This window comes from Pseudoliparis swirei, chromosome 4 (genome assembly GCF_029220125.1).
Source record: "Pseudoliparis swirei isolate HS2019 ecotype Mariana Trench chromosome 4, NWPU_hadal_v1, whole genome shotgun sequence".
Classification (NCBI taxonomy): domain Eukaryota; kingdom Metazoa; phylum Chordata; class Actinopteri; order Perciformes; family Liparidae; genus Pseudoliparis; species Pseudoliparis swirei.
This window is the reverse complement of record NC_079391.1, coordinates 3382221-3408420: the sequence shown is the minus strand read 5'-3', so window position 1 is coordinate 3408420 and position 26200 is coordinate 3382221. Positions and strand designations below refer to the sequence as shown.

General features: G+C 40.9%; 1 protein-coding gene across 1 annotated transcript in view; it reads left to right on the top strand.

Annotated features, from left to right (window-relative positions):
- hcn4 (hyperpolarization activated cyclic nucleotide-gated potassium channel 4) overlaps nt 1-26200 on the top strand; it is a 70370-nt gene that overhangs the window by 31492 nt on the left and 12678 nt on the right. Inside the window, exons 3-6 of the mRNA XM_056411981.1 lie at nt 5035-5196; nt 8951-9169; nt 22947-23093; nt 23921-24161. Coding sequence (XP_056267956.1) covers nt 5035-5196; nt 8951-9169; nt 22947-23093; nt 23921-24161 — 769 coding nt within the window. The remainder of the gene's footprint in view (nt 1-5034; nt 5197-8950; nt 9170-22946; nt 23094-23920; nt 24162-26200) is intronic.

Genomic DNA, 26200 nt, shown 5'->3' with positions numbered 1-26200 from the left:
GTGCAGCTCAGTCCACTAAAAAGTGGAAGTACGCTGCGGTCCTGTGGTTCCTCGACTCATTTATTACTCCGCCCCCGACGCGTCTGGTGTGAACACCCTTTTTTCGACGCGCGTCAAGACTGCTGCGTCAGACGCGTAGAGAATTTTTTCGACGCGTCCGGTGTGAACGCACCATGAGACGACAAAATTCTGTTTATTTTCATTTATTAGAACATTAAACCCAATAATAAACTATAATGCCATGTTTGGACTGCACGAAAACAAAAGATTCACAGGATAGAAAAGCCCAAAAAGTAAATCCGACATGTGAGAAATCAGTCAGGAGAAAATACGAGGGAGGAATTGAGCTTTCCTCCGCCGTGTCGGGTCGCCATCACGCCAAACATTCATCATCATTAGCGGCGGGAGCAGCGGACACCAGATGCCTCGGCGGAGCGCCGCATCAAATGTGTCTGGGCGGCTCCCATCAGCACCGTGGGACACAACGCATCCTCCTCTCCCTGGACCACGCTCGCCTTCCTCCAACTGTTTCACTGCCTCCACCCATGGGCCTGGGAACCAAACCCCTGTTCAGATTTTGGGTTATATTTTTCTTTGGTTTATTTCTCTTGATAGTGAAAAGATTCATCCACCAGGACGTCTCGGGCTCAGGATTCGATGAATTAAACTTGAACAATATTCATTTTTAAAATATCAATTTCAACAGGACTTGTGACATCCTGTGATGTGCAATTCACAGGATGTTGGACTTTTATGGTCTGAAGGTCTTGCTGGGATGGGGGGGGGGGGGCACCAGGAAGTCCAAATATTAATCAGTATTCTTCTTCAATCACTGATAAAAAGTTGGTCACGGGTACTCTAAGAGAGGAGAACTTAGCTGCTTCCCCTAACAAAGACAATGGAGGCCTGTTTCTGGAGAAGATGAGACAGTCCCCCTCTCTTAAAGAGACAGTGCACCTCTCTTAAAGAGACAGTGCCCGTCTCTTAAAGAGACAGCGCCTCTCTCTTAAAGAGACTGCGCTCCTCTGTTAAAGAGACAGCACTCCTCTCTTAAAGAGACAGAGCTCCTCTCTTAAAGAGACAGTGCTTCTCTCTTAAAGAGACTGTGCCTCTCTCTTAAAGAGACTGCACCTCTCTCTTAAAGAGACTGCGCCTCTCTCTTAAAGAGACAGCGCTCCTCTCTTAAAGAGACTGCGCTCCTCACTTAAAGAGACTGCGCCCCTCTGTTAAAGAGACACTCCTCTCTTAAAGAGACACCCCTCTCTTAAAGAGACTGCGCTCCTCTCTTAAAGGGACAGCGCCCCTCTCTTAAAGAGACAGCGCTCACTTCCAAAAGGGACAACAAGCTCCCTATATGACATAACATATTTCAGGGTGCTACGCCAGCTCGCCCCCAAAAAACTCTCCATGACAACTTTTCCGGGAGTTAGTAACAGACACTCCACTGAACTCCTCAAAAGTGAGTCATTGGCAGGTTCAAATGATGCAACAATTCGTTTGGCTTAAAGCCAATTCAAGATGGCGGGTGCGAGTTTCCTGGTTCAAGACTGTAAAGTCGCCTTCAACATAAAACTTTCTTATCTTGCCTTCAGAATATAGTCTTTTAACTACTATCTTTAAACAATAAAATCTCATTAATTCTCATGCATCATACAGTTTATTGTTGCATGTGTCATCACAAACCGGTACAATTCTTAATGCATTGTACTGTAAACATATACTTCCCTTATCTACATGTGCAAATGAAAATAACACAACTAATTACAACTCTACAGTTTTTTTTCATGCATGTATGCATAAAACTCTGCATTAAGATACCAGTATTGTAGTGTTTCTTCCATGTCTTACAACCTTGTAACTGATATTTCATTAGTTGGATTTATGAAACTACAACATTAGAGTGATTACTTTGGGTTATGTGTGATCTGACCCATGTTATTTTTTTAAAGGCAAGCAGATCCTCCCGTATGGAGAGGCCTGATGAAGGTAGTGAGAGTAACAACCAGCCCTCATCCATCAAAGCTCTCCTGTTCATGCTGATGCTAATGCAGCCGCGCTCCCGATCAATTAAAAAGAAAAGCGGCCAGCAATCCATCATCGTTTATAAAACACGGCACGTTGTGAAATGATGTGCATGCAATCCTTGTTTTCATTAAATACCCTTATATCAGCACTTTTGTAGCACATGCTAAAATACCTGCTGTGTGTGTGTGTGTGGGGGGTTTAATAAGGACATTTCTAAGTGACCCCAAACCTTTAAACGGTAGTGTGTGTATATAAAGCTCACATTTGTCGTGCAGCTGTGAAACAGAAGTGTCGAAAATTAAAGGATCCGGTGGGTTGAGGCCTGTTGACGGAGCCGAGTTGATGTGATTCGATGCTGCAGCTGCAGCGCCCACACCGTCCTGGACAAACACCACCCTGATCCCTGCCAGCCTCCTTCTTCCTCACACACACTGCACACGACAAGACAAATAAACAAGCCCGGAGCTTCAGGAAGGACTGACTGGCACCCCCGACAATTTACTTCCACTCACTCCCCTGGACAACACTTAATGCCTAACTTAAATACACTTAAATACACGTAACTCTTTACTTTAAATACACTTAAATACACATAACTTAACTTTTAATACACTTAAATACATGTAGCTCTTCACTTTAAATACACTTTAAATACACATAACTTTACTTTAAATACACTTAAATACATGTAGCTCTTCACTTTAAATACACTTAAATACATGTAGCTCTTCACTTTAAATACACTTTTAATACACTTAAATACATGTCACTCTTTACTTTAAATACACGTAACTTCACTTTAAATACATTTTAAATACACGGAACTTCACTTTTAATACACTTAAATACATGTAACTTCACTTTAAATACACTTAAATACATTTAGCTCTTTACTTTCAATACACTTAAATTCATGTCACTCTTTACTTTAAATACACTTTAAATACACTTAAATACACATAACTCTTTAATTTAAATACATGTAACTCTTCACTTTAAATACACTTAGATACACGTATCTCTTCACTTTTAATACACGTGTCACTTTAAACTAACTTACACTGGTTAAAGTTCTGAAGCTTGCCCGTTTGTGCACTTTATCTTTATATTTATATTCTTAATTCTCGCACTGTGCTGATTGTCGTTGATTGTTGTTTTCGACTGTCGTACCACCCGCTGTGACAAACACCGTGCACGGGAAAACATGAATGGCCATAAGGATTCTGATTCTGAAGACGACAAACACGTCGCTGCGTCTTTTCAAAGTGCAGATGGAATATTCCCCTCTGGCTCGCGCGCTCTCCAAGGAGCGGATGTGACTGAGGAAGCGGACGCCTTCAGGTCTTCAATGGGGATTAAGAGGCTTTTGACCGGCCGAGGCCATTAACACGTCTCCACCAGAAGTCCTGGAGTATATTCATCATTAGGATTAACTGTGATTGCTCCCGCCTCGTACTCCTCGTACCGTTGTTGTGTTTTTCGCTGAGTGGCTTCGGCACCGGGGGAGCCGAGGCTCCGGTCCCCCGTCTGCAGAGCGCCCCCAGTGGACGGCTCTCAGAGGGGCAACATCTGCCTCCTATGATGCATCATAACTATGATGTATACAGGCTAGTGCGTTGTTGTCTAACTCCTAAATAACGACCCTCGTGTGTGTGCGTTCGGGAGATATCGGGGATTTGACCATCGGCGTGTTAAATCGTCTTGAGTAGGATTCAAAGAAAGGGGGGGCTAAGCCCCAAGGGAGCTGCATGTCAGGCAGCGTCGGAAATACACGAGGGCAAAGAGCAAAACTGCTCCCAAGAAATCTAATTATATATTATGAGGAGAGGGGCAAAAAATTCCCCCATAATTTCCTCTGATAATTATGATAATTTAATACCTTTTTGTTTTGCTTGTCCTATCCGTATTGCCTTTACTAGGTAGGTACACACACAAATATATACATAAATATATATATATATTACATTACATTAGCAATATACAGGACTGTCTCAGAAAATTAGAATATTGTGATAAAGTTCTTTATTTTCTGTAATGCAATTAAAAAAACAAAAATGTCATCCATTCTGGATTCATTACAAATCAACTGAAATATTGCAAGCCTTTTATTTTTTTTAATATTGCTGATTATGGCTTACAGCTTAAGAAAACTCTAAAATCCTATCTCACAAAATTTTAATATTTCCTCAGACCAAGTAAAAATAAAGATTTATAACAGCTGAGTGTTTGTCAAGGCTCAGGAAACCCTTGCAGGTGTTTCGAGTTAATTAGACAATTCAAGTGATTTGTTTAATACCCTACTAGTATACTTTTTCATGATATTCTAATATTTAGAGATAGGATATTTGAGTTTTCTTAAGCTGTAAGCCATAATCAGCAATAAATCAGAATAAAAGGCTTGCAATATTTCAGTTGATTTGTAATGAATCCAGAATGCATGACATTTTTGTTTTTTTAATTGCATTACAGAAAATAAAGAACTTCATCACAATATTCTAATTTTCTGAGACAGTCCTGTATATTTAAATATATATCATTTTGAATAATAAAAATAAATAAAAGTTATAATTGTTAATAGTTGTTAAAAAATTAATAACAATAAATAACCACGAAGAAATAAGAATACAATTTAATATGATCGTTTGATTTACGTTTTGTTTTTTGTTCAAAAAATCTAAACATTTTGAATCTGTAGACTACTGCCTAATAGTCTTATTATTGCCATTTTTATGACAATTGCTCATATACTGTTAGCCTAAATAATATTCTTTTTTTTAACAAAGGTTAAATGTTATTTCACAAGTTTCAAAAAGTGCCCGCAATTTCTTTTTAAATGCCCCTGGATGTCAGTCAGTGGGGGCCGTGTCCATGTAACAAACAATAGTTTAATTTATAACATCACACACAAAAAATAGCCAATAATGCTAAATTATTTAGGGGGGGTCCTAAAATAGGCCTAACGACACCCCTGGTATACCCTAACCCCCTTTTCCTGGTTTCTCTCCTCAGATCTTCCACATGACCTATGACCTCGCGAGCGCCATGGTGAGGATCGTGAACCTGATCGGCATGATGCTGCTGCTGTGCCACTGGGACGGCTGCCTGCAGTTCCTGGTGCCCATGCTGCAGGACTTCCCCCCCGACTGCTGGGTGTCCAAAAACAAGATGGTGGTGAGCGCTTCTGACGGCCCCGTCTTATCTTATCGGTCAACTTTGATAATTATTGTTAAAAAAAATTACAAAAAGTTGCATCCTGGGAAAAGATTGCCTCGCATATCTGTAATTTTAAGCTCTTAATTTAAATTAAATATATTTATAGTTGCCGTTTGTCTAACAAATCAAAAACAAACATAAATCAAATTGCCACTGACGCCTCATGAGTTTGAGATTCACGCAGCTAAAAGAAAGTTTTGTCCAATCAGGATTCTTTTTTCTGATAATTTATTTAACTAAAACAAACAAACAAACAAAAGAACAAAGGAACTCCTAACGCTGGTAAACAACCCAGGTGCATGCTGGTTCTGTACCTGCCTACTCCTACATATAACCACAGGTACCCATAGTGTTACCCAATAAGTAAAGGATCAAAAGACTAAATATATCTAAAAAACAACAACAACAACAACAACGAATCAAACTAAACTAAAAACTATCACAAGAAAAACGTATTCTAATATATCAAAACATTAAAACGACCTGAATGATTAAACAACTTGTCAATAAAATAACTAAAACAAATATAAAATAAATAGCCCCAACAATATTTATCTTCTACATTTGCGCACATTTATTCAATTTGTTGATTCGTTTTATTTATTTATTCGGAGCTCCCGACATCTACTGAAGCTTTGCAAAGGATATTGATTTTCTGAAGGACATACTGTATATTGGTTGAATATTAAGAGCTTCCAGGTTTTAATTTATCTTTATTGTTAAACAGCTGCTGTCGAGTAATCTTTTCTGTGCTTGTGGAAGCAGACCGAGTCACACCTGATGCGTGACTCGGATTCGCCCGCAGCTGATTGGCTCTCCTGCTAAATTAGCATAATGTATCAGGGTTATTGTCAGGTTTATGTGGCGGTGGCTGTGATTGATCTTTTTATGACAGCCTAACAACAAATCAACGTACTGTATATTTAACTCTTATGGGAAGCAGCTGAGCGGTCCCTATATCTGATGGCTTATCAATATAATTCAATATAAGGGCCAATTTGTAAGTGTATTGGCAACTATTTAGTATCCATCCAATGATCACAGCTATTCTGTCCCATGTGAGGAAGATACACAATTTTATTTTCATTCTTTGTATTTTTATATTTATGATACATGCTGACATTAAAAGCATTTTTTTTTTTACTCACTTTTTTGTAATAATTTTTTTTCAACATAACAAAATGTATTTTTATACAGTCACTTTCTTTGTAAAAGTTCCAGTTGTATGTCTCGGTACACGTGATATTCAGGTGTACACAACACACAAATAACAAACATCAGATGGTGCTCACGAAAAGAAGAAGAGGGTAAAAAAGGAATAGATTGCAAAAAATATTACGAATGTACTTATTACATTAATAATTTAGTAATTCTAGTCAAAGACAGAACTCCCTTTTCTACGTGGAAAAATGCTGAGATTAAAAACCGTGGCGACAAATTGAAGGAAGCCGACATCGAGCTCCACACAAAGCGTCACTAGCCGTGGGCCCGGCTCTCCGTGCCACAGCTGAGGTCACATGACTAGCTCCATCGCTCAACGGTATGATGCATTCGGTCCGTCGTGCATCGCCGCGCCCCCCCCCCACATGTATATAAATATATATATATATATATATTTATATAAAGAAAAAAATATTTATTTATATATATAAATAAATACATATTTATTGATATAAATATATTTATTGATATAAATATATATATATATATATGTATTTATATACATGTTTATATACTGTATATATATTTATATATATAAATAATATATATATATATATTTCCATGAATACATATATATTTATATAAATAAATATACATTTATATAAATACATATATATATATTTATTTATATATACAATGAGTTTAAAGTCCTGTGTGAGGGATGTCGCCTCTCATTCACATCAACATGGAGCTTGTGTTGTTTCCCACAGTAAACACGGTGAAATTAATTGTATTAACGTAGAAGAAATGCTCTCAATGTGGAGGGAATAACAAATATATCTTGAATGGATCCAGAGCACCTCTCACATCACCCGAGACACGAAGAGTTCGTAATGTCTCGGTTCGCTCGGCTCTGATCAAAATCATTAGGAGACAAATTTTTTTGGTCTTCTTTTTACAGGAGCTGTCCCGGGATGTTGCCAGGTCATCGCTCCTTTACCTTTTCAGGAGGTTACTAATAAAATAACTATATTTCTCTCTCTCTCTCGCCACTTTTCTGTTGTGGAAATGAGTTTTAAAGCAATTTGGACACATCGCCCCCAGGAGAGAGTTGATATTGATTTTACCGTGAACTACTACCGGGATCTAAAAGGAAGAAAAGGGTGCAATGTATCTACAGATGAGAAAAGTTAAATCACTTTTGTTTCTTTAAATAGCTGACCTACTTTCTGCCATGCAAACCTCCGCCCAGTCTCGGGGGCTCAGTTTTAGGCTCTTGTCCAAAATGTCTGCCGATTGAAAAGTGTGTTTCCCGCTGCCAGCTGCTCTGTATTGAACCACGGAGGTCTGAAGTGGACGTCTGCCATTAGCTGGGTCTTCAGGGATTCAGTTCAGTTCAGTTTATTTTGTGTAGCCCAATATCACAAATTACAAACTCCCCTCAGAGGGCTTTACAATCTGTACACATACGACATCCCTGACCTTTGACCTCACATCAGATCAGGAAAAACTCTCCAAAAATTGAAAAAAACCATTCAGGGTATAAAAGAGGTAAGAAGCCTTCAGGAGAGCAAGAGAGGAGGATCCCTCTCCAGGATGGACAGAAGAATAGATGTTGTAGATAGTGAGAGAGATAGTGAGAGTGTGTGAGTTAGAGATAGTGAGAGTGAGTGAGTGAGAGATAGTGAGAGAGATAGTGAGAGAGAGTGAGTGAGAGATAGTGAGTGAGAGAGATAGTGAGAGAGAGTAATGAGTCAGAGAGAGTGAGAGTGTGAGTTAGAGATAGTGAGAGTGAGTGAGTGAGAGAGTGAGTGAGTGAGTCAGAGAGAGTGAGAGAGTGAGTGTGAGTCAAAGAGAGAGTGAGAGAGTGAGTGTGAGTCAGAGATAGTGAGAGAGATAGTGAGAGAGAGTAATGAGTCAGAGAGAGTGAGAGTGAGTGAGTTAGAGATAGTGAGAGTGAGTGAGTGAGAGAGAGTGAGAGAGAGTGAGAGAGTGAGTGAGAGAGAGTGAGAGAGTGAGAGAGTGAGAGAGAGTGAGAGAGAGTGAGAGAGAGAGAGTGAGTGAGAGAGAGTGAGAGAGAGTGAGAGAGAGAGAGAGAGTGAGAGAGAGAGTGAGAGAGAGTGAGAGAGAGTGAGAGAGTGAGTGAGTGAGAGAGTGAGAGAGAGAGTGAGTGAGTCAGATAGTGAGAGAGATAGTGAGTGAGAGAGATAGTGAGAGAGAGTGAGTGAGAGAGATAGTGGGAGAGAGTGAGAGAGATATAGTGAGAGAGAGTGAGTGAGTCAGAGATAGTGAGTGAGAGAGATAGTGAGAGAGAGTGAGAGAGATATAGTGAGAGAGAGTGAGTGAGTCAGAGATAGTGAGAGAGAGAGAGAGAGATAGTGGGAGAGAGTGAGAGAGAGATAGTGAGAGAGAGTGAGAGTGAGATATAGTGAGAGAGAGTGAGAGAGATAGTCAGTGAGTGAGAGAGAGTGAGTGAGTGAGAGATAGTGAGAGATAGTGAGAGAGTGAGAGTGATAACGTCTCCTCACCCCAGCTCCTCTCCTCCCTCCAGAACGACCCCTGGGGTCAGCAGTACTCCTACGCGCTGTTCAAGGCCATGAGCCACATGCTGTGCATCGGCTACGGCATGTACCCCCCGGTGGGCATGACGGACGTGTGGCTCACCATCCTCAGCATGATCGTGGGCGCCACCTGCTACGCCATGTTCGTGGGCCACGCCACGGCGCTCATCCAATCCCTGGACTCCTCCAGGCGGCAGTACCAGGAGAAGGTGAGTGAGACCACGCTGTGGAGAGGATGGTGAGGGTGGAGGTGGATGAGAAGGTGAGTGAGACCACGCTGTGGAGAGGATGGTGAGGGTGGAGGTGGATGAGAAGGTGAGTGAGACCACGCTGTGGAGAGGATGGTGGAGGTGGAGGAGGTGGATGAGAAGGAGGAGTGGGGCTGTGGAGAGGATGGTGGAGGTGGGGTAGAGGTGGGGGAGGAGTTAGATATGGAGGTGAGTGGAGGTGGAGGAGGAGGTAGATGTGGGGGTGGAGGTGGATGTAGAGGAGGTAGAGGTAGGGGTGGGGTGGAGGGGGAGGTAGATGTGAAGGTGAAGGAGGAGGAGGTGGATGTAGAGGTGGAGGTTGAGCTGGGGGTGAAGGAGAAGGTGGAGGAGGAAGAGGTCGGGAAGGTGGAGGTGGAGGCGACATGTCGGGTCGTCCATTGTCGCTTTGTCTTTTTTTCTGTCTTTTTTCTGTTTTTCATCTCTTTCAATTATTATTATTATTTGTTTACAAGTCACACATTACCAGACAACAACAAAAACACAAACAAATAAAAAGGACATAACAGCAAAACGTCCAGATGAGGACAGAACAACACGGACATGAATCATCATCAACCTAATATAACAATTGTATTTATATAATTATTACCACCATTTTATTTTCAAATTCCCCCCCCCCCCCAAAAAAAGGAGGATTATGTCTTATTATTTCTTATTCTGTCTTTTAATGCAGCAGGTCACCCACACATTGAATGTTGTTGTTGTTTGTGTTTGACACACATACGTCTGGGTGTCTTCCAGAAAGAGAAAACGATCATCCTCTGAACCGGGTTCCAAGAGTCTGACGTTGTGGAAACACGACGTCCCCTTTACCGCCTCTGTAGATGTAAAGAAGTCGTATCATATGTCCACGTCAGCTGTTAGTATTTGTTTAAAATGGTCTCGATTGTCTCCGTCACTGATCACTGGAGAACTTCAACATGTGACTCTTCATCCCCGGCGAGTTCTAAGTGCGAGTCACACTTCATCGGAAAAAATAAAACGTGCATCATGTCGACGTGTTTAGATTGGACTGCGAGGAAGAGAATTAGTTTTGAAGCAAATTGCAGCAATAACGTTTTTTACCTTTATCGCATTTCAGCTGACGCAGTGCGGCGTCTTTGTCTTTGTCTCACTCTGTGAATTAAGAAGAACGACTTCATCTTCTTCAACAAACACAGAAAGCACTGATAGATAGAGAGAGATATTGGGGCACGCTGAGAGCAGAGCGACAGATTATCTGACGTAGCGGGCGCGCGTTGCGACATCTTCAGAAAGGAGGAAAGGGGGCGTAAATTTTTTATAAAATATACATAGTTTTCCGGCAGATTCTCACCAGCTAAAAACGGTAAAATTTGTCCCCCAATGTCGAGTCTTTCTAAAACTGAAACGACGAATATCGAAGAACCAGAACTTGTCCATGAAATCGTGATTCTTGCGAGAAGAGTCGCCGCGACACGGAGTCAATGAAACGACACATGACACACGTATGAAAAGCAAGATGGAGACGTTTGTCTTCACGTCCCTCCACGTTGACATATCCTGGGAATTATGACACTTATCAATCTTCATCCTTTGTTTTAATTTCTAATCTCTCATTTCTAATGTCCACAATTCATTGTTTCTTTGACAAAGGGAAGGAGGGTGCTATGCAATATGCTGAGTAACCTTTACAGGACAGAAGATGATTGACAGAGCCTTCACATAGTGTCAAAGATAACATGTAGAAGAATATATGGCGAGTGTGGGTCAGTGGGTAGCAATCAGGGGGTTGGAGGTTCGATCCCTGCCCGAGTCGATGTGTCCTTGAGCAAGGCACTTAACCCTGAGTTGCTCCCTGTAGCTGCGCCAATTAATTCTTTGAAGAGGGCAGATCGCGTGTCTCTCCTCCCGGTGGAGAGACGCCGGGGGCTTCGGCACGATGTGAGCCGGATGGTAGTTTCTAGACTTTAGCCCCTCCTCCTCATCATCATCACCATCATCATCCTCCTCCTTCTCCTAATCATCACCCTCCTCCTCCTCATCATCATCCTCCACCTCCTCCTCATCAGCATCCTCATCAACATTCTCATTACCATCCTCCTCCTCAGCATCCTCCCCGTCCTCTTCATCATCCTCCTCATCATCACACTCCTCCTCATTATCATCATCATCCTCCACCTCCTCAGCATTCTCCTCCTCATCATCCTCAGCATCCTCCCTGTCCTCTTCATCATCCTCCTCATCCCCATCATCCTCCCCGTCCTCTTCATCATCCTCCTCCTCATCAGCATCCTACTCCTGCTCCTCCTCCTCATTATCATCCTCCTCCTCCTCAGCATCCTCCCCGTCCTCTTCATCATCCTCATCATCATCACACTCCTCCTCATTATCATCATCATCCTCCACCTCCTCATCATTATCATCCTCCTCTTCAGCATCCTCCCTGTCCTCTTCATCATCATCCCCATCATCCTCCTCGTCCTTCTCCTCATCTTCCCCCTCCTCCTCATCAGCACTCTCCTCCTCATCATCATCAGCATCCTCCCCCTCATCATCAGCATCCTCCTCCTCCTCCCCCTAATCATCCTCCTCCATCCCTCATCAGCATCCTCCTCCTCATCTTCCCCTCATCAGCATCCTCCTCATCATCCTCCTCCTCCACCCCTCCTCATCAGCATCCTCCTCCTCATCCTCCCCTCATCAGCATCCTCATCATCCTCCTTCTCCACCACTCCTCATCAGCATCCTCCTCCTCATCCTCCCCTCATCAGCATCCTCCTCATCATCCTCCTCCTCCACCACTCCTCATCAGCATCCTCCTCATCATCCTCCTCATCCTCATCAGCATTCTCCTCCTCCTCCTCATCCTCCTCCCCCTCATCATCCTCCTCATCATCCTCACCCCCCCCCCTCCTCCTCCTCCTCCCCTCCTCCTTAATAAACCCGTTTGTCATCCTCACATCGGTGCTGTGATGATGGGTTGTGCTCCCCGTAGATTTCTCTCGGCTCTTCTCCCCGTCCGACTTTAACAGCCTAATAATCGGAGCGCTCCGGGAGTCGACCGCCCGCCGTCGCTCCCCGGAGTTTTACAGGAAGCTGTTTTCACCGAGCGGCCGTGACGGGGAACAGCTGTTCTCTCCTCTCTGCTGGGACCACTCGGCCCGGAGAGAGGCGAGCCGGGCCACCGAGTCATCACACACACCTGTGATGCCACGCAGTCTCATTACCGACATGCAGCGGCTATGTGTGACATCGCAAATATTGTTAATATTATATATTAAATATTGAATATTCACCTCCTAAAGCAAACAGTCACCTCTGAAAGCAACCTACGAAGTGATGGACGGTTGTGTTTACTCCGCAGGTTGGCTTATTGTTAATTAACCATTAATAAAGCATACGCAATAACAGAATAATAATGTGATTGCCACGACGGTACAATAAAATACATGATGATTACAAATGCACAGCAGAATGTGGTAGATACACTTTAAAAACACACAAAAGACACACATCGGGTGAAGTTAGTGACGCCGCGAGGCTCTCGGCATTAAAACATTAAGTCCACAGCTTTGAAATACCAAAATCTTCACACAAAAACCCATATACGTCTTTTGATATTTGCATAATGTATGTACTTTAAATAATAGTACATGTGTTCATATTACCCACAAACTCACTCACTTTAATTCTCTTTAAACGTGTAACGTGTAACTCATTATATAAAACAGTTTTGCACAAAGTGATATTTTGTGTTCTTAGTTTGTCGTGAAGAGGAAAAAAAATGACTTTCAAAATCTCTAAAGTATATTCAACTAAAACCTAATACGTCATTTTGTTTCGCAGTGTTCAGACTGCTGATGTGGTAGATTACAGACCATGAAGTTTGAGGAATTAAGACATTTTCACTCGATTAACGCTGGTCTCTTCTTCCATTGGCAAGCTTGGATGGATTTCTGTAGTTTGGGCTTTTTTGTGTTAGTATAAGACAAATATTCCCATGTTGATATTCCAAAGACACCGTCAGCAACTATACAAAAACTGCATAATCTGCATCTTACCCCTCTAACTCTGTGAAGTAGCACGCGTTGTGAATCATCCCCATAAGTCACTGGCATGTGTTTTCATAGTTGTGCTTATTACAGAGTAATTACTCAGTAATTACACAGTTATTACACAGGTAAAAAGTGGTTGGCAGTATTGATAAATATGAACATTAGGTACCATGGAGCTGTATTTCAGTTGACCTTCACACCCACGACTTTCACAGTGGAGTTTTGATATTGTGCAAATATCAACATTTGGTATTTCAAAGCTGTGGATTTAAAGTTGTAATGCCAAGTGCCTTAATATGTCATTAACTTGTATTTAAGATACTGACTTAAAATGCCTCGTGCACATTTTCGATGTCTTTATCCACAATAAATAAGATGTAAAAAGCATAAATAAATGAGATGTAAAGCATAAATCATGGCGCTCTGAAGCCGATGTCCAGGTAACGGTTATATTTAGATGTAACCCCCTCTTACCGAGGGACTTATATGAAGAAAAATACCAGTCTATTATTGAGTACAGATGGGAAATAGGAAAGAAAGGAGATGAAGAAGAAGAAGAAGAAGAAAAAGAAAAAAGCTCTTCCCTCGAAGACGGTGGGAAATTATCATCAGAAAGCTTTCGGGTTGTAATCTTCTCCTGAATGGGATTCTATTACAATGAGGCGCCGTGTGAAAGATGCCCGGGCTGTCAGAAGCTGCAGCGAGCAGATTTAGACGAGCTCTTAAATGGGAATCGCTGTTACACACAACGTAGAGACTCCAACAGTCGGCTTTGAAATGTGGCTCGACGCCGAGACGAGAAAACGCTTCTTTGATTCGTCTCCACCGTGCCGGTCGTTTTGCCGCGTATGTAAACACGGAGCTGCTGGTGCAGAATATTAAGGTGGAGGCATTTTTTCTTCTTCATCTGTTTGCAACTCAATTGGTTGCAGATGCATCCGACTGCATGTGTTAGATGGGTCCGCGTCAGATGTGAATGGTGCCGTATCTCTATTTATGTTCTCTTTGCTAGTTTAATGAGTTTAATTGCACTGAAATTTATTTTAATTAGCAATTTTTCTCTCAATTTCTTTTAAATCAAACATGAATCTATAAAATGGTAAAATAATGAAAACGTTCGATATTTAACGTGAACTGTTTTGTCCAAAACCCCCAAAGATATTACATTTTTAATGACAATAAACAGATGAAGCTCTGAATCCATCATTTAAAAAAAGAAATGCATTTTATGTAAAGTAAGTTAAGGATATTTATTGTTATTGTAAAAACATACAATGACATGATGTTGGCGAGTACAGCAGTAACAGATAAAAACACGTATAAAAACATTAAGACAGGACATTTTAATATAAAACAAAGAATAAATAAAAGTAATTAAGTACAAATAATAATAAATAGATAAATAAAACAAATATAAATAAATATATATAAATAAAATATTATAGAAATGTATAGAAACAAATAAATATAATCATTAGTTGTTGTATAAATGACTTAAATATTTGTGTTAAATTGACTAAATGATTATTTTCTTTAAATCGTGTCAAAATCTGATATATTTAACTAAAATATGACAACAGTGTTGAGCTGCGGCAGTGATTTTCTTTTTATTTAAAAATACTCTTTAATTGATTTGATTTGTAACCATCACTACAGTAGAATGCTCCTCTGGAAGAATTACACTGTTATTACACAGTGCAATACTGTAATGATGTAATGTTGTAGTACTGTCGACTCCTGTAGCTTTACAATACCCCAGTAGTATTATTGAATTACACTCCTCTCTGGAACGGGTTTAAGCATCTGCCCAAATTCCCCCTGAGGAATCCTCCCTCTTGTCTCGGGCATGTTGGGAGCCATCGTCACACAAAAAAAAAGAATGACATCCTCTCCAGATTGGGGGCACAAGATGGCTGCACATGTGACCGTGCATACAGGATACGCCCGCCACTCCGGCGCTTATCTGTCACCGCATAGCGAGACGGGGACGCCAAGCACAAGAGATGATCTCATCCACTTGTAGGTGATTCTTTTATAGAAGCCCTCCGATGCTTTTTCGAGCATTTCTTCTCCTTTTAGCGGTATATTATTAATATTGTTCAGCGTGGGATAGCTGAGCGATGTTCTGTTTGTTGTTGGTAGTTCCTGAGGAAATCCGGGGATGCCCATGAGGGGCGGCGTGTTGTGGCACGCCGGGTCCCCAAATGGCTTTAGAAGGAAATGGCAATGGGGGGAAGGGGGGGGTGGCTGCAGCGCCTCCCCCTTTAAATCTCTAATCACTTGGCAATTAAACACAGCTGTTTGGGGATTAGTTCATACGAGGCCCAAAAGCTGATTTTATTTGCGGGTGAAGAGGCTCTGGAGAACTTTGTGTTCCCTCACTTCAATCCCCCCAATCAAGACCTTTTGGAAACACAGTAAATAGTCATCAGAGGAGGACTAAAGTTGCACTTATAGATTTGTCCCTTTCTTTTTTTAATGTAATAATGCTGGCAGTGAACTAGCGATTCCTTATTCAAGCTAAATATGTACTCGGTTAATTCCTTTTAAAGGCCTAACAAGCGGTTTAAAAGAAGATGTAGTGTATCCAACCTCAGTAGAGGGTAAGTCGTGCAGGAAGCCCGAGGACGCAGCTGTCCACACGTTGAGGAGCTTAAGTCTGATTCTGCCTTACAGTGAGAGACGTTCTCATTAGTCTGGACCCGACCGACGACATTAACCCGGTTACATTACCTTTTTCCTCCCCGTCTTTCACACAAGCCGAGTCTAACGGGCCCGTTAACGTCGTATAACCACAAATCAAAAGCACAACCAATGTCAGTATTCTCTTCATTTGATATCTTGGTAGCTGCACCATCTCCAGTATTCATGTCAAAGGTCATTTCAACAGATGTAAAGCATTTTATTAGATTATTAGATTATATCCTTGCTTTAGGAGGCTAGGATGCAACATAGGGAACATTAATCATGTACACCCTCTTAACTAAAATAATACAGTGCTATATCAATACACGATATATATACTTACTTCCTTGCCGATGCATTCTTGGTCAGCCTCCATATGGATTGCTGATGTTGGGTAGGCTTGTCTATTCTAGTGGTCTTCAGGTGGAAGCTGGTTCCAGAAAAGAGGAGCTTGATAACTGAAGGCTCTGGCTCCCATCCTACTTTTTAAGACTCTATAGAACCACAAGTAGCCCCGCATTTAGTGAGCGCAGCTCTCTAGTGGGCCAATATGGTACTACAAGCTCTCTAGTGGGCCAATAAGGTACTACAAGCTCTCTAGTGGGCCAATGAGGTACTACAAGCTCTCTAGTGGGCCAATAAGGTACTACAAGCTCTCTAGTGGGCCAATGAGGTCCTACAAGCTCTCTAGTGGGACAATGAGGTACTACAAGCTCTCTAGTGGGCCAATGAGGTACTACAAGCTCTCTAGTGGGCCAATAAGGTACTACAAGCTCTCTAGTGGGCCAATGAGGTACTACAAGCTCTCTAGTGGGACAATGAGGTCCTACAAGCTCTCTAGTGGGACAATGAGGTACTACAAGCTCTCTAGTGGGACAATGAGGTCCTACAAGCTCTCTAGTGGGCCAATAAGGTACTACAAGCTCTCTAGTGGGCCAATGAGGTACTACAAGCTCTCTAGTGGGACAATGAGGTACTACAAGCTCTCTAGTGGGACAATAAGGTACTACAAGCTCTCTAGTGGGACAATGAGGTACTACAAGCTCTCTAGTGGGACAATAAGGTACTACAAGCTCTCTAGTGGGACAAGGAGGTACTACAAGCTCTCTAGTGGGACAATAAGGTACTACAAGCTCTCTAGTGGGACAATGAGGTACTACAAGCTCTCTAGTGGGACAATAAGGTACTACAAGCTCTCTAGTGGGACAATGAGGTACTACAAGCTCTCTAGTGGGACAATAAGGTACTACAAACTCTCTAGTGGGACAATGAGGTACTACAAGCTCTCTAGTGGGCCAATAAGGTCCTACAAGCTCTCTAGTGGGCCAATAAGGTCCTACAAGCTCTCTAGTGGGCCAATATGGTACTACAAGCTCTCTAGTTGGCCAATAAGGTCCTACAAGCTCTCTAGTGGGACAATGAGGTACTACAAGCTCTCTAGTGGGCCAATAAGGTACTACAAGCTCTCTAGTGGGCCAATAAGGTCCTACAAGCTCTCTAGTGGGACAATATGGTACTACAAGCTCTCTAGTGGGCCAATAAGGTCCTACAAGCTCTCTAGTGGGCCAATATGGTACTACAAGCTCTCTCGTGGGCCAATAAGGTCCTACAAGCTCTCTAGTGGGACAATGAGGTACTACAAGCTCTCTAGTGGGACAATAAGGTCCTACAAGCTCTCTAGTGGGACAATAAGGTCCTACAAGCTCTCTAGTGAGACAATGAGGTACTACAAGCTCTCTAGTGGGACAATAAGGTACTACAAGCTCTCTAGTGGGACAATAGCTCTCTAGTGGGACAATAAGGTACTACAAGCTCTCTAGTGGGCCAATAAGGTACTACAAGCTCTCTAGTGGGCCAATAAGGTACTACAAGCGCTCTAGTGGAATGATAAGGTACAACAAGCTCTCTAGTGGGCCAATAAGGTACTACACGCTCTCTAGTGGGACAATGAGGTACTACAAGCTCTCTAGTGCGACAATAAGGTACAACAAGCTCTCTAGTGGGACAATGAGGTACTACAAGCTCTCTAGTGGGACAATGAGGTACTACAAGCTCTCTAGTGCGACAATAAGGTACAACAAGCTCTCTAGTGGGACAATGAGGTACAACAAGCTCTCTAGTGGGCCAATAAGGTACTACAAGCTCTCTAGTGTGACAATAAGGTACTACAAGCTCTCTAGTGGGCCAATAAGGTACTACACGCTCTCTAGTGGGACAATGAGGTACTACAAGCTCTCTAGTGCGACAATAAGGTACTACAAGCTCTCTAGTGGGACAATAAGGTACTACAAGCTCCTTAAGATATGACGGTCACCAAATTGCAATTGATCTAATAGTTATCAAGACATTGACACCAGAAAGAGTCATTCAGTGCGTTTACATGATGGTATAATTCGAATCTTGCTTTAGTCGGACTATGCTATCTTTTGGGGGATCTGCTGTTATCCCAATATACAGGACTGTCTCAGAAAATTAGAATATTGTGATAAAGTTCTTTATTTTCTGTAATGCAATTAAAAAAACAAAAATGTCATGCATTCTGGATTCATTACAAATCAACTGAAATATTGCAAGCCTTTTATTCTTTTAATATTGCTGATTATGGCTTACAGCTTAAGAAAACTCTAAAATCCTATCTCATAAAATTTGAATATTTCCTCAGACCAAGTTAAAAAGATTTATAACAGCAAAACAAAATCAAACATTTGAAAATGTGTTTCCAGGTGTTTCGAGTTAATTAGACGATTCAAGTGATTTGTTTAATACCCTACTAGTATACTTTTTCATGATATTCTAATATTTAGAGATAGGATATTTGAGTTTTCTTAAGCTGTAAGCCATAATCAGCAATATTAAAAGAATAAAAGGCTTGCAATATTTCAGTTGATTTGTAATGAATCCAGAATGCATGACATTTTTGTTTTTTTAATTGCATTACAGAAAATAAAGAACTTTATCACAATATTCTAATTTTCTGAGACAGTCCTGTACATGGCAGTGAGTAATTCGAATCATTGGCCGAAAGCATGTCATATCCGATACGATAGGCGGCGCTGTTTTCATTACAACTCGTGGTGATACAGCCATTTCCGCTTGACCTCTTCACCACCACCAACAACAACATTTCGAGAAAGATGGCGAACAGAGAGCAAGGCGAAGCTACATCCCTCTACTATTCTTCCATGGTGTTAATAGGAGTACAGCTAATGCAAATGGCGCTATTGGCTGAGTTGATAATGGAGAGAAGACGCCGTCGCCGAAGGTACACGGAGAATTTAATTTATCGTCTCTTTCGACTTCCGGGTCACGACATGGGAGGGAGGGCGGGAGGGCGGCGGGATCTCGAGCATGCGCAAAGACGCAAAGTCCAGTTCCGAATCGAATTCAGAGTTACATGCCGCGAGAGTCGAATTATCAACCGGATCGGACCGAGCTATCCAGGGGTGTTAATCGGACCGAAGTCGGACCGCACATAGTCCGACTAAGGTGTTTACATGAAACGGATAATTCGATTTCAGTCCGACTAAGCCAATAATTCGATTGCATGTAACCGCACTGAATGTGAAGCTCAAGTCAGGAGATCACCAGAATGATTGGGCGTCATCCTTTTGAGAACCTTGAATCTCTTGTTTAAATTTAAATAGCAATGCATCCAATAGTTACAGCTCAGCAGGACTCGGCGCTCCTCCTGCACATACAAAGCAGGTGGAGCGTTGTCTTTGAAGTGGTTTGTTATTTTCTCCGTTGCCCCTTTTTTATGCATACATCGGTGGGTTAAAACAATTCAGTTGGCCTTAAAGTGTGACCCGTACTTTATGAACATGGGAGGACAAATAAAATGTCTAGAGAGTATAATTAGGGGCTGAAATCTCTGTTGGGGAAATGAATTATTCAGATTTTACTTTTTTTTAAAACTACATTTGCATCTATTTGGAGAGCTGCGGGAGAGAGAAAAAGGAAGTAAATAAATACCCCGATAAAAGACACAGACAGAAAGAAAAAGAAAAGTATGAATGGGAATCCAAAGAACGGCCAAGTGCAAAACCAAGAGAGGATTTGTGACATTAAAGTGCATGAAGATGCAGTTCTGCATCGCTCAGAGGGCAGAAGTAGTTCCCAGCTGATTGTGGATACTATACATATATTAAAGGGGGTGTGAATCTTTTAATCTAACCATTTAGCGCGTGATCCAAAATGTCTCAATTTAAAGCGAGATGGAGGAGAAAGAAAGAGAGAATTAACCCGGGGAATCTCATCAGCTCCTCCTACGTGTTGAACCCAGGGGGGGGGGGTGCAGCGGAGGTAATGGTTACCTCCATGATGCTGACTGTGATTTGATTTAGCCGAGTAGAGCAGGGGGGAGCACGGAGGGTCTTCCTCTTGGCGGTGGGATGGCGGCTGTGCAGGAATCCGATCGTTTATGTAATCAGCCCACGGCAGCATCGGGAGAGTCTTTACATCCCCGTCAGCTGTGACGAGTAAAGATAAAATGCCTTTGACTGGGCCACTGTACGCAGTGTAGTAGTACAATAAATAAGACGCCATCTCGCATTCGTTCACTCGACCGATGCCCTCGTGAAAAATGCCGCAGAAAGCTGAGCCGGGATGTTCTCTTTGTTCTGAAGGAGATGATAATCGAGTGCCGCCGCGAGACATTAAGACGTGTGACGAGACGCAGGACGCGGGTTACACACCCGGTGTCAACGCGCCGTCGAGCCGCCGCCGCCGCAGCCAATGGGAACGCCAGCCTGTGATTGTTTTCCGGCCGTCTGTCTCTTTGAGTGAAACTTCCTCCATTTCATCGTCACATCAGTAAAAAGCTCAATTATATGGCCAAAAAGGGTGTGGGTAAAGACTCAAGACCACTACACCCCCCCCATCCATCCACATCCACACACATGAGACATACTTTCCACATCTTTATTACTGCCTCTGCAAGATATTTGACTTCACACAACATCGGCACGTGTGAATTGTTAAATCTGTCACTTGATGGATATTGTTGTAATATCTGAGGAGCAATTTATTTATATTGGACATAGATAGTTTATCAGTTCAACCAATTTATCTGCAGTCTTTTGTAAGTAAGTAAGTCAATAAAGTTTATTTATTTTGCACAAATATTTAGGATATTAATGATACTATGGAATGTGAAAACCTTTAGGGGTGCAGACTGTGTGTGCATGTGTTTACATATGCGCAGAATATTCCCTTTTACTTATATATTGATATATATTTATACATATTTATATATATTTATATAAATATATATATATATTTACAAATATATTTATTTATATATATATTTATATAGATATATTTATATTTATATATATATTTACATATGTGTATATATGTGTATATATATATTTATATATATATATTTATATATATATATTTATATATATATATCGGTTCATCCACTCTGCCTCATCTGCAGCATTTAAACACTTCATAGTAAACTCATCATCAACAATCTGTACGCAGATTACCTCCAGCATGTTTTATTTGTCCTTGAAGGACTCACAAAGCCCTAAAATCTATGAACATTTGGTTTAAAAAAAAGGAAAACATCGCGGAGGCTTAAACACACAGCAGGGTGCCAGCAGGTCGTTGGCCTCATTCATAAATGTGTGGATTTTAACCCTGACGTGTGTTTTTCTCTCCATCTCTAATCACTTCTTTTGATTTTCAGGAACCCCGACAGCTTTTTTTTCTGCTTTCACAAAAAAAACTAAAACCCAATCTGACTTGCATGAGACAGCTGCCCTCATTTACCGTGCTCTGTTTCCAAAAAGATCGGCCTTTTGATGATCTCCTACGAGAAAAGTGGTGACTAGTGTAGTAGAGTGGAATAATAAAGAGGGAGACATCTGAGGTCAGCGTTGTGGTCGAGTGGGAGCGGTGATCAAAGAGCACCTCCGGCAGCATTGCGCTATGAATGGTTAATTTATTTTCTCCATCACTGAGGGTCAAGGATTCTACCTGGTTTTATTCCCCGAGGTGCTCTCAGTGTATTTGGATCTGCATCTCTGCTTCCTATACTGCAACATCAATGAAAAGGCCATCTAACACATTTCAATACTTCTATTTTTTAACAACCAACATAGAGACTCGAGGGTGGAGACAGATGCAGGAATTACACTGTTAATTGTGTTGGTGCATGTGGTGTTCGAGGAACCTCTGGGATTTGTGTATTACTAGCTGAAACACATGCATATAACATAATGTCATTTTCTATATATGTGTAAGCTTTATAATCAAAGATGAATAAGAACATATTGCTCGTTTTTCTTAGTATGATTTAGTTGCATGTATGATGTTAATAAACACACAGAAACATAAACTTACACTCACACACACTTTTCTTTCATTTATAGTGCCGTGTTTTCTGTGTATTATATATATAATATATATATATAATATACATATAATATATATAATATATACGATATAAAAAATATATATTATATATGTATATTATTTATATTATATATGTATATGATATATAATCACTTCATCCCTTTCCTTTTTTCTTATATATATAATATATATATATACTATATCATATATTTTATATATAATACACATACATATTAAATATATATATATATGTGGATATATAATCAATTTATCCCTTTCATTTTGTCTTCCACTTTCTATGTTGGATCTTAACTTCCCAATACACACTCATTTTTAAGACACTATTTATTTATTATTGGATAATATATGTGGATGCAAAGTATTTTAGTTCCGCGAATGAACGTTAATATAATGTCGGTGAGGACACATCCAACTGAACATTTACCAAACTTTGAGATTGTAATCCAGGTCCTGCTGAGCACAAGAGCCCCGATGGCCGATGAGCATCCGTCTCCATCTCCTTGAGTGTGTGTGTGTGTGTGTGTGTGTGTGTGTGTGTGTGTGTGTGTGTTTGTGTGTTCCCCGGGGCTGTGTTTCTGCAGCAGTGTGTGTGGCCTTTGAGTAACCTAATTGTCGTGTGTGTGTCCCCGCAGTACAAACAGGTGGAGCAGTACATGTCCTTCCACAAGCTGCCAACGGAAATGAGGCAGAGGATCCACGACTACTACGAGCATCGCTACCAGGGCAAGATGTTCGACGAGGACAGCATCCTGGGAGAGCTGAACGAGCCGCTGAGAGAGGTGAGAGCACCTGTCCGTCTTCTGCGTGACGCATTCAAACGCTCGTTTTGCAAAATCTTTGTTAATTTTTTTAAACTTTTTTTGTAAATTTGTTTGTAATTTTTGTATTAAAAAAAAAAGTTTCTTTGTATTTTGTGTACATTTTGTGTACATCTTTTTGTAATTTCTTTGGAACTTTTTAGTATTTATTTGTACTTTTGTTGTAATTATTTTTAAATTAGTTGTTAATGTTTTGCATATTTTTTGTTAATGTTTGTAAAAAAAATTAAACTTTTAGTAGTTTGTTAAATTTGTTCGTATTTTCTTTTACTTTTTTGTACTTTTTGTTGAAATTGGTTTTTTGTTCATGTTAATGTACATTTTTTGTGAAATGTTTTTCATTTTTTGTACATTTTCTAAATGTAATTTTTTGTAAATGTATGTATTTTTTTTTTTACTTTTATTAATTTGTTTACATTTTTTTTTTTTTTAATCTTTTAATGTTTTACACATTTTTTGTGAAATGTTTTAAAAAATTACATTTTAGGTACATCTTTTGTAATTTTTTTATTCATTTTGTTGTAAAAAATTTGTCAAATGTTTCAAAAAATGTTTTAACAATTACAACAACAAAAATTGTATGCTTCTTAACATTCCCCTCGGTTCAGTTCTTTTATCTTGTGGCCTGAATCCCAACAAGAGTAAAACCGAGAGGAGCTCATAAAAACAAAAACAAATGTTTGCTGAGTCTTTATTCTTTGAAGGTCGTAAGAGGTCGATGTCTTTCCTAAAGCGCTCCACCTTTTCTTGCCGTTCTTTCCAACCGGTTTCTCCGTACGCTCACGCAGGAAATCGTGAACTTCAACTGTCGGAAGCTGGTGGCGTCCATGCCGCTGTTCGCCAACGCCGACCCCAACTTCGTCACCTCCATGCTCACCTGGCTGCGGTTTGAGGTGTTCCAGCCCGGGGATTACATCATCCGGGAGGGCACCATCGGCAAGAAGATGTACTTCATACAGCACGGTGTCGTCGGCGTGCTGACGAAGGGCAACAAGGAGACCAAGCTGGCCGACGGCTCCTACTTTGGAGGTGAGGAGAGCCGGCGCTGCACCAGAACCACAAAGGTCACACACACACACACACACATCTGCTTTAATATTAATAACTCTCTCCTTTGGTACCTTGAAAGGTTGGTTTGAATTTGTATTTGTCAGGCGTTGTGGCTCCTGGTATTAGCTCATCGTGAAGAACAAGCGGTGTGTGGTAGAGTGTCAGCTCACTTAAAGTTCTGCTTCATGTTTTATGCACAACTTCACGTCAGGAGCGGTTTCAACCCTCCGGGGTCATTTTCTCCATTTGACACTATTTCTTAAATTCACCTTTTAAAGGCACTTGCATATGACACGCACACACAGAAACATGGAGGTGCCATCTGGAACCGAAAATGGTTCTTCAGAGGGATGCCATAGAAGAACCATTTCTGGTTCCACAAAGAGCCTTTCAAACCAGGGTTCTTTAAAGAACTATTTCCTTAAAGAGTTCTTCAAAGCACCTATATAAAGGTGTCTAAAAGAACCTTTAAAAAATGGTTCTTCAAGGCACCATTTCTGGTTCCACAAAGCACCTATATAAAGGTGTCTCAAAGAACCTTAAAAAATGGTCCTTTAAGGCACCATTTCTGGTTCCACAAATAACCTATAAAGATGTCTAAAAGAACCTTAAAAAATGGTTCTTCAAGGCACCATTTCTGATTCCACAAAGAACCTTTCAAAACAGAGTTCTTTAAACAACCATTTCCTAAAAGAGTTCTTCTAAGAACATATAAAGGTGTCTCAAAGAACCTTAAAAATGGTTCTTTAAGGCACCATTTCTGGTTCCACGAAGAACCTTTCAAACCAGGGTTCTTTAAAGAACCATTTCCTTAAAGAGTTCTTCAAATAACCTACGAAGGTGTCTCAAGCGAAAAAATGGTTCTTCAGTTGGTGATGGTTCTTCGTAGAACCACAAAGCCTTTTAAAGAACCATTTAAGAACCATTATTTTTTTCTGTGTGTACCCAGAACAATCTCATCTCTCTATATAATGAGGCTCAAGTGTAAATGGATAATTTGGACCCTAAAAGCTGAAAATTGAAGTTAGATTTTTTTTAATTCTTCACATCTCTTGTGAAAACAAACCTTTTATTTATGTGAACAAACTGTTTTTGGTGTTTGAAATTGGTTTACCAAAAAAGGTCTTGGGTTCACAAACGCAGTGAAACATATGAATAAAATGGTAAATACATGTAAATAAATGTCTAAAACCACATTTTGTATTATCGTTTTTGGAGTAGAAATGATGTCACACCATGTCTGTCACACCGTTCCCCAAAATGATATAAAATGTGAGTGAGAAATGACTTCACACTGCAGATAAAGCTTCATGGTGTGTGTGTGCAAATGAAAAATGACCATTACTAATGTTTTCTAAGGAAAAACCCAAATTTACAAAATAAGAAATCTGCATTTAACAATCAAAGGGGACAGAAATATGTGAAATACCACACTGTGAATGCTTCAGACGTGTGCAGTAACCAGAGACGTTATGCACCATGACTCGTGTTCTGCTCTGAATCAGGGTCAGATCATGCATCGTCATCTCACGGTCCCATGGAGCCGATGACACGTGTAGAAGACAATGCTGCCCTCACCAAATACCAATTAATCTGCCCGGTGACAGCGTATCATTCAGTCTCCCCTGTTATGAGACGTGGTGGCAAAGCGTTTAACGGCACATGACCTGGCCGTGGGAGTTTAATTACGCCTTCGCCCGCTCCAGTCCATCTCCATGCCCTCTCTCCAGAGAAATAATGAAAAGATGGCAGGCAATCTATCTTTACACGTGCCAAATCTAATCAACATTTTAAACAACATGGACCCCGGAGCGAGCCGAGGCCATGTTGTCTGAGACGTCGTGCAAAAACGTTTCCTCCACCTGTCGCTCCTCGCCGAGAAATCAGATTAAAAGATAAAAGACGGACTTGTTTCTATAGCTTTGTGATGATGGCGCTGAAGAAGATGAAGTGAGGAGACCTAAAAAATCCAAAACTGTATATTAGAAGAGGACGTATTCATTATGGCCTCACCTGTT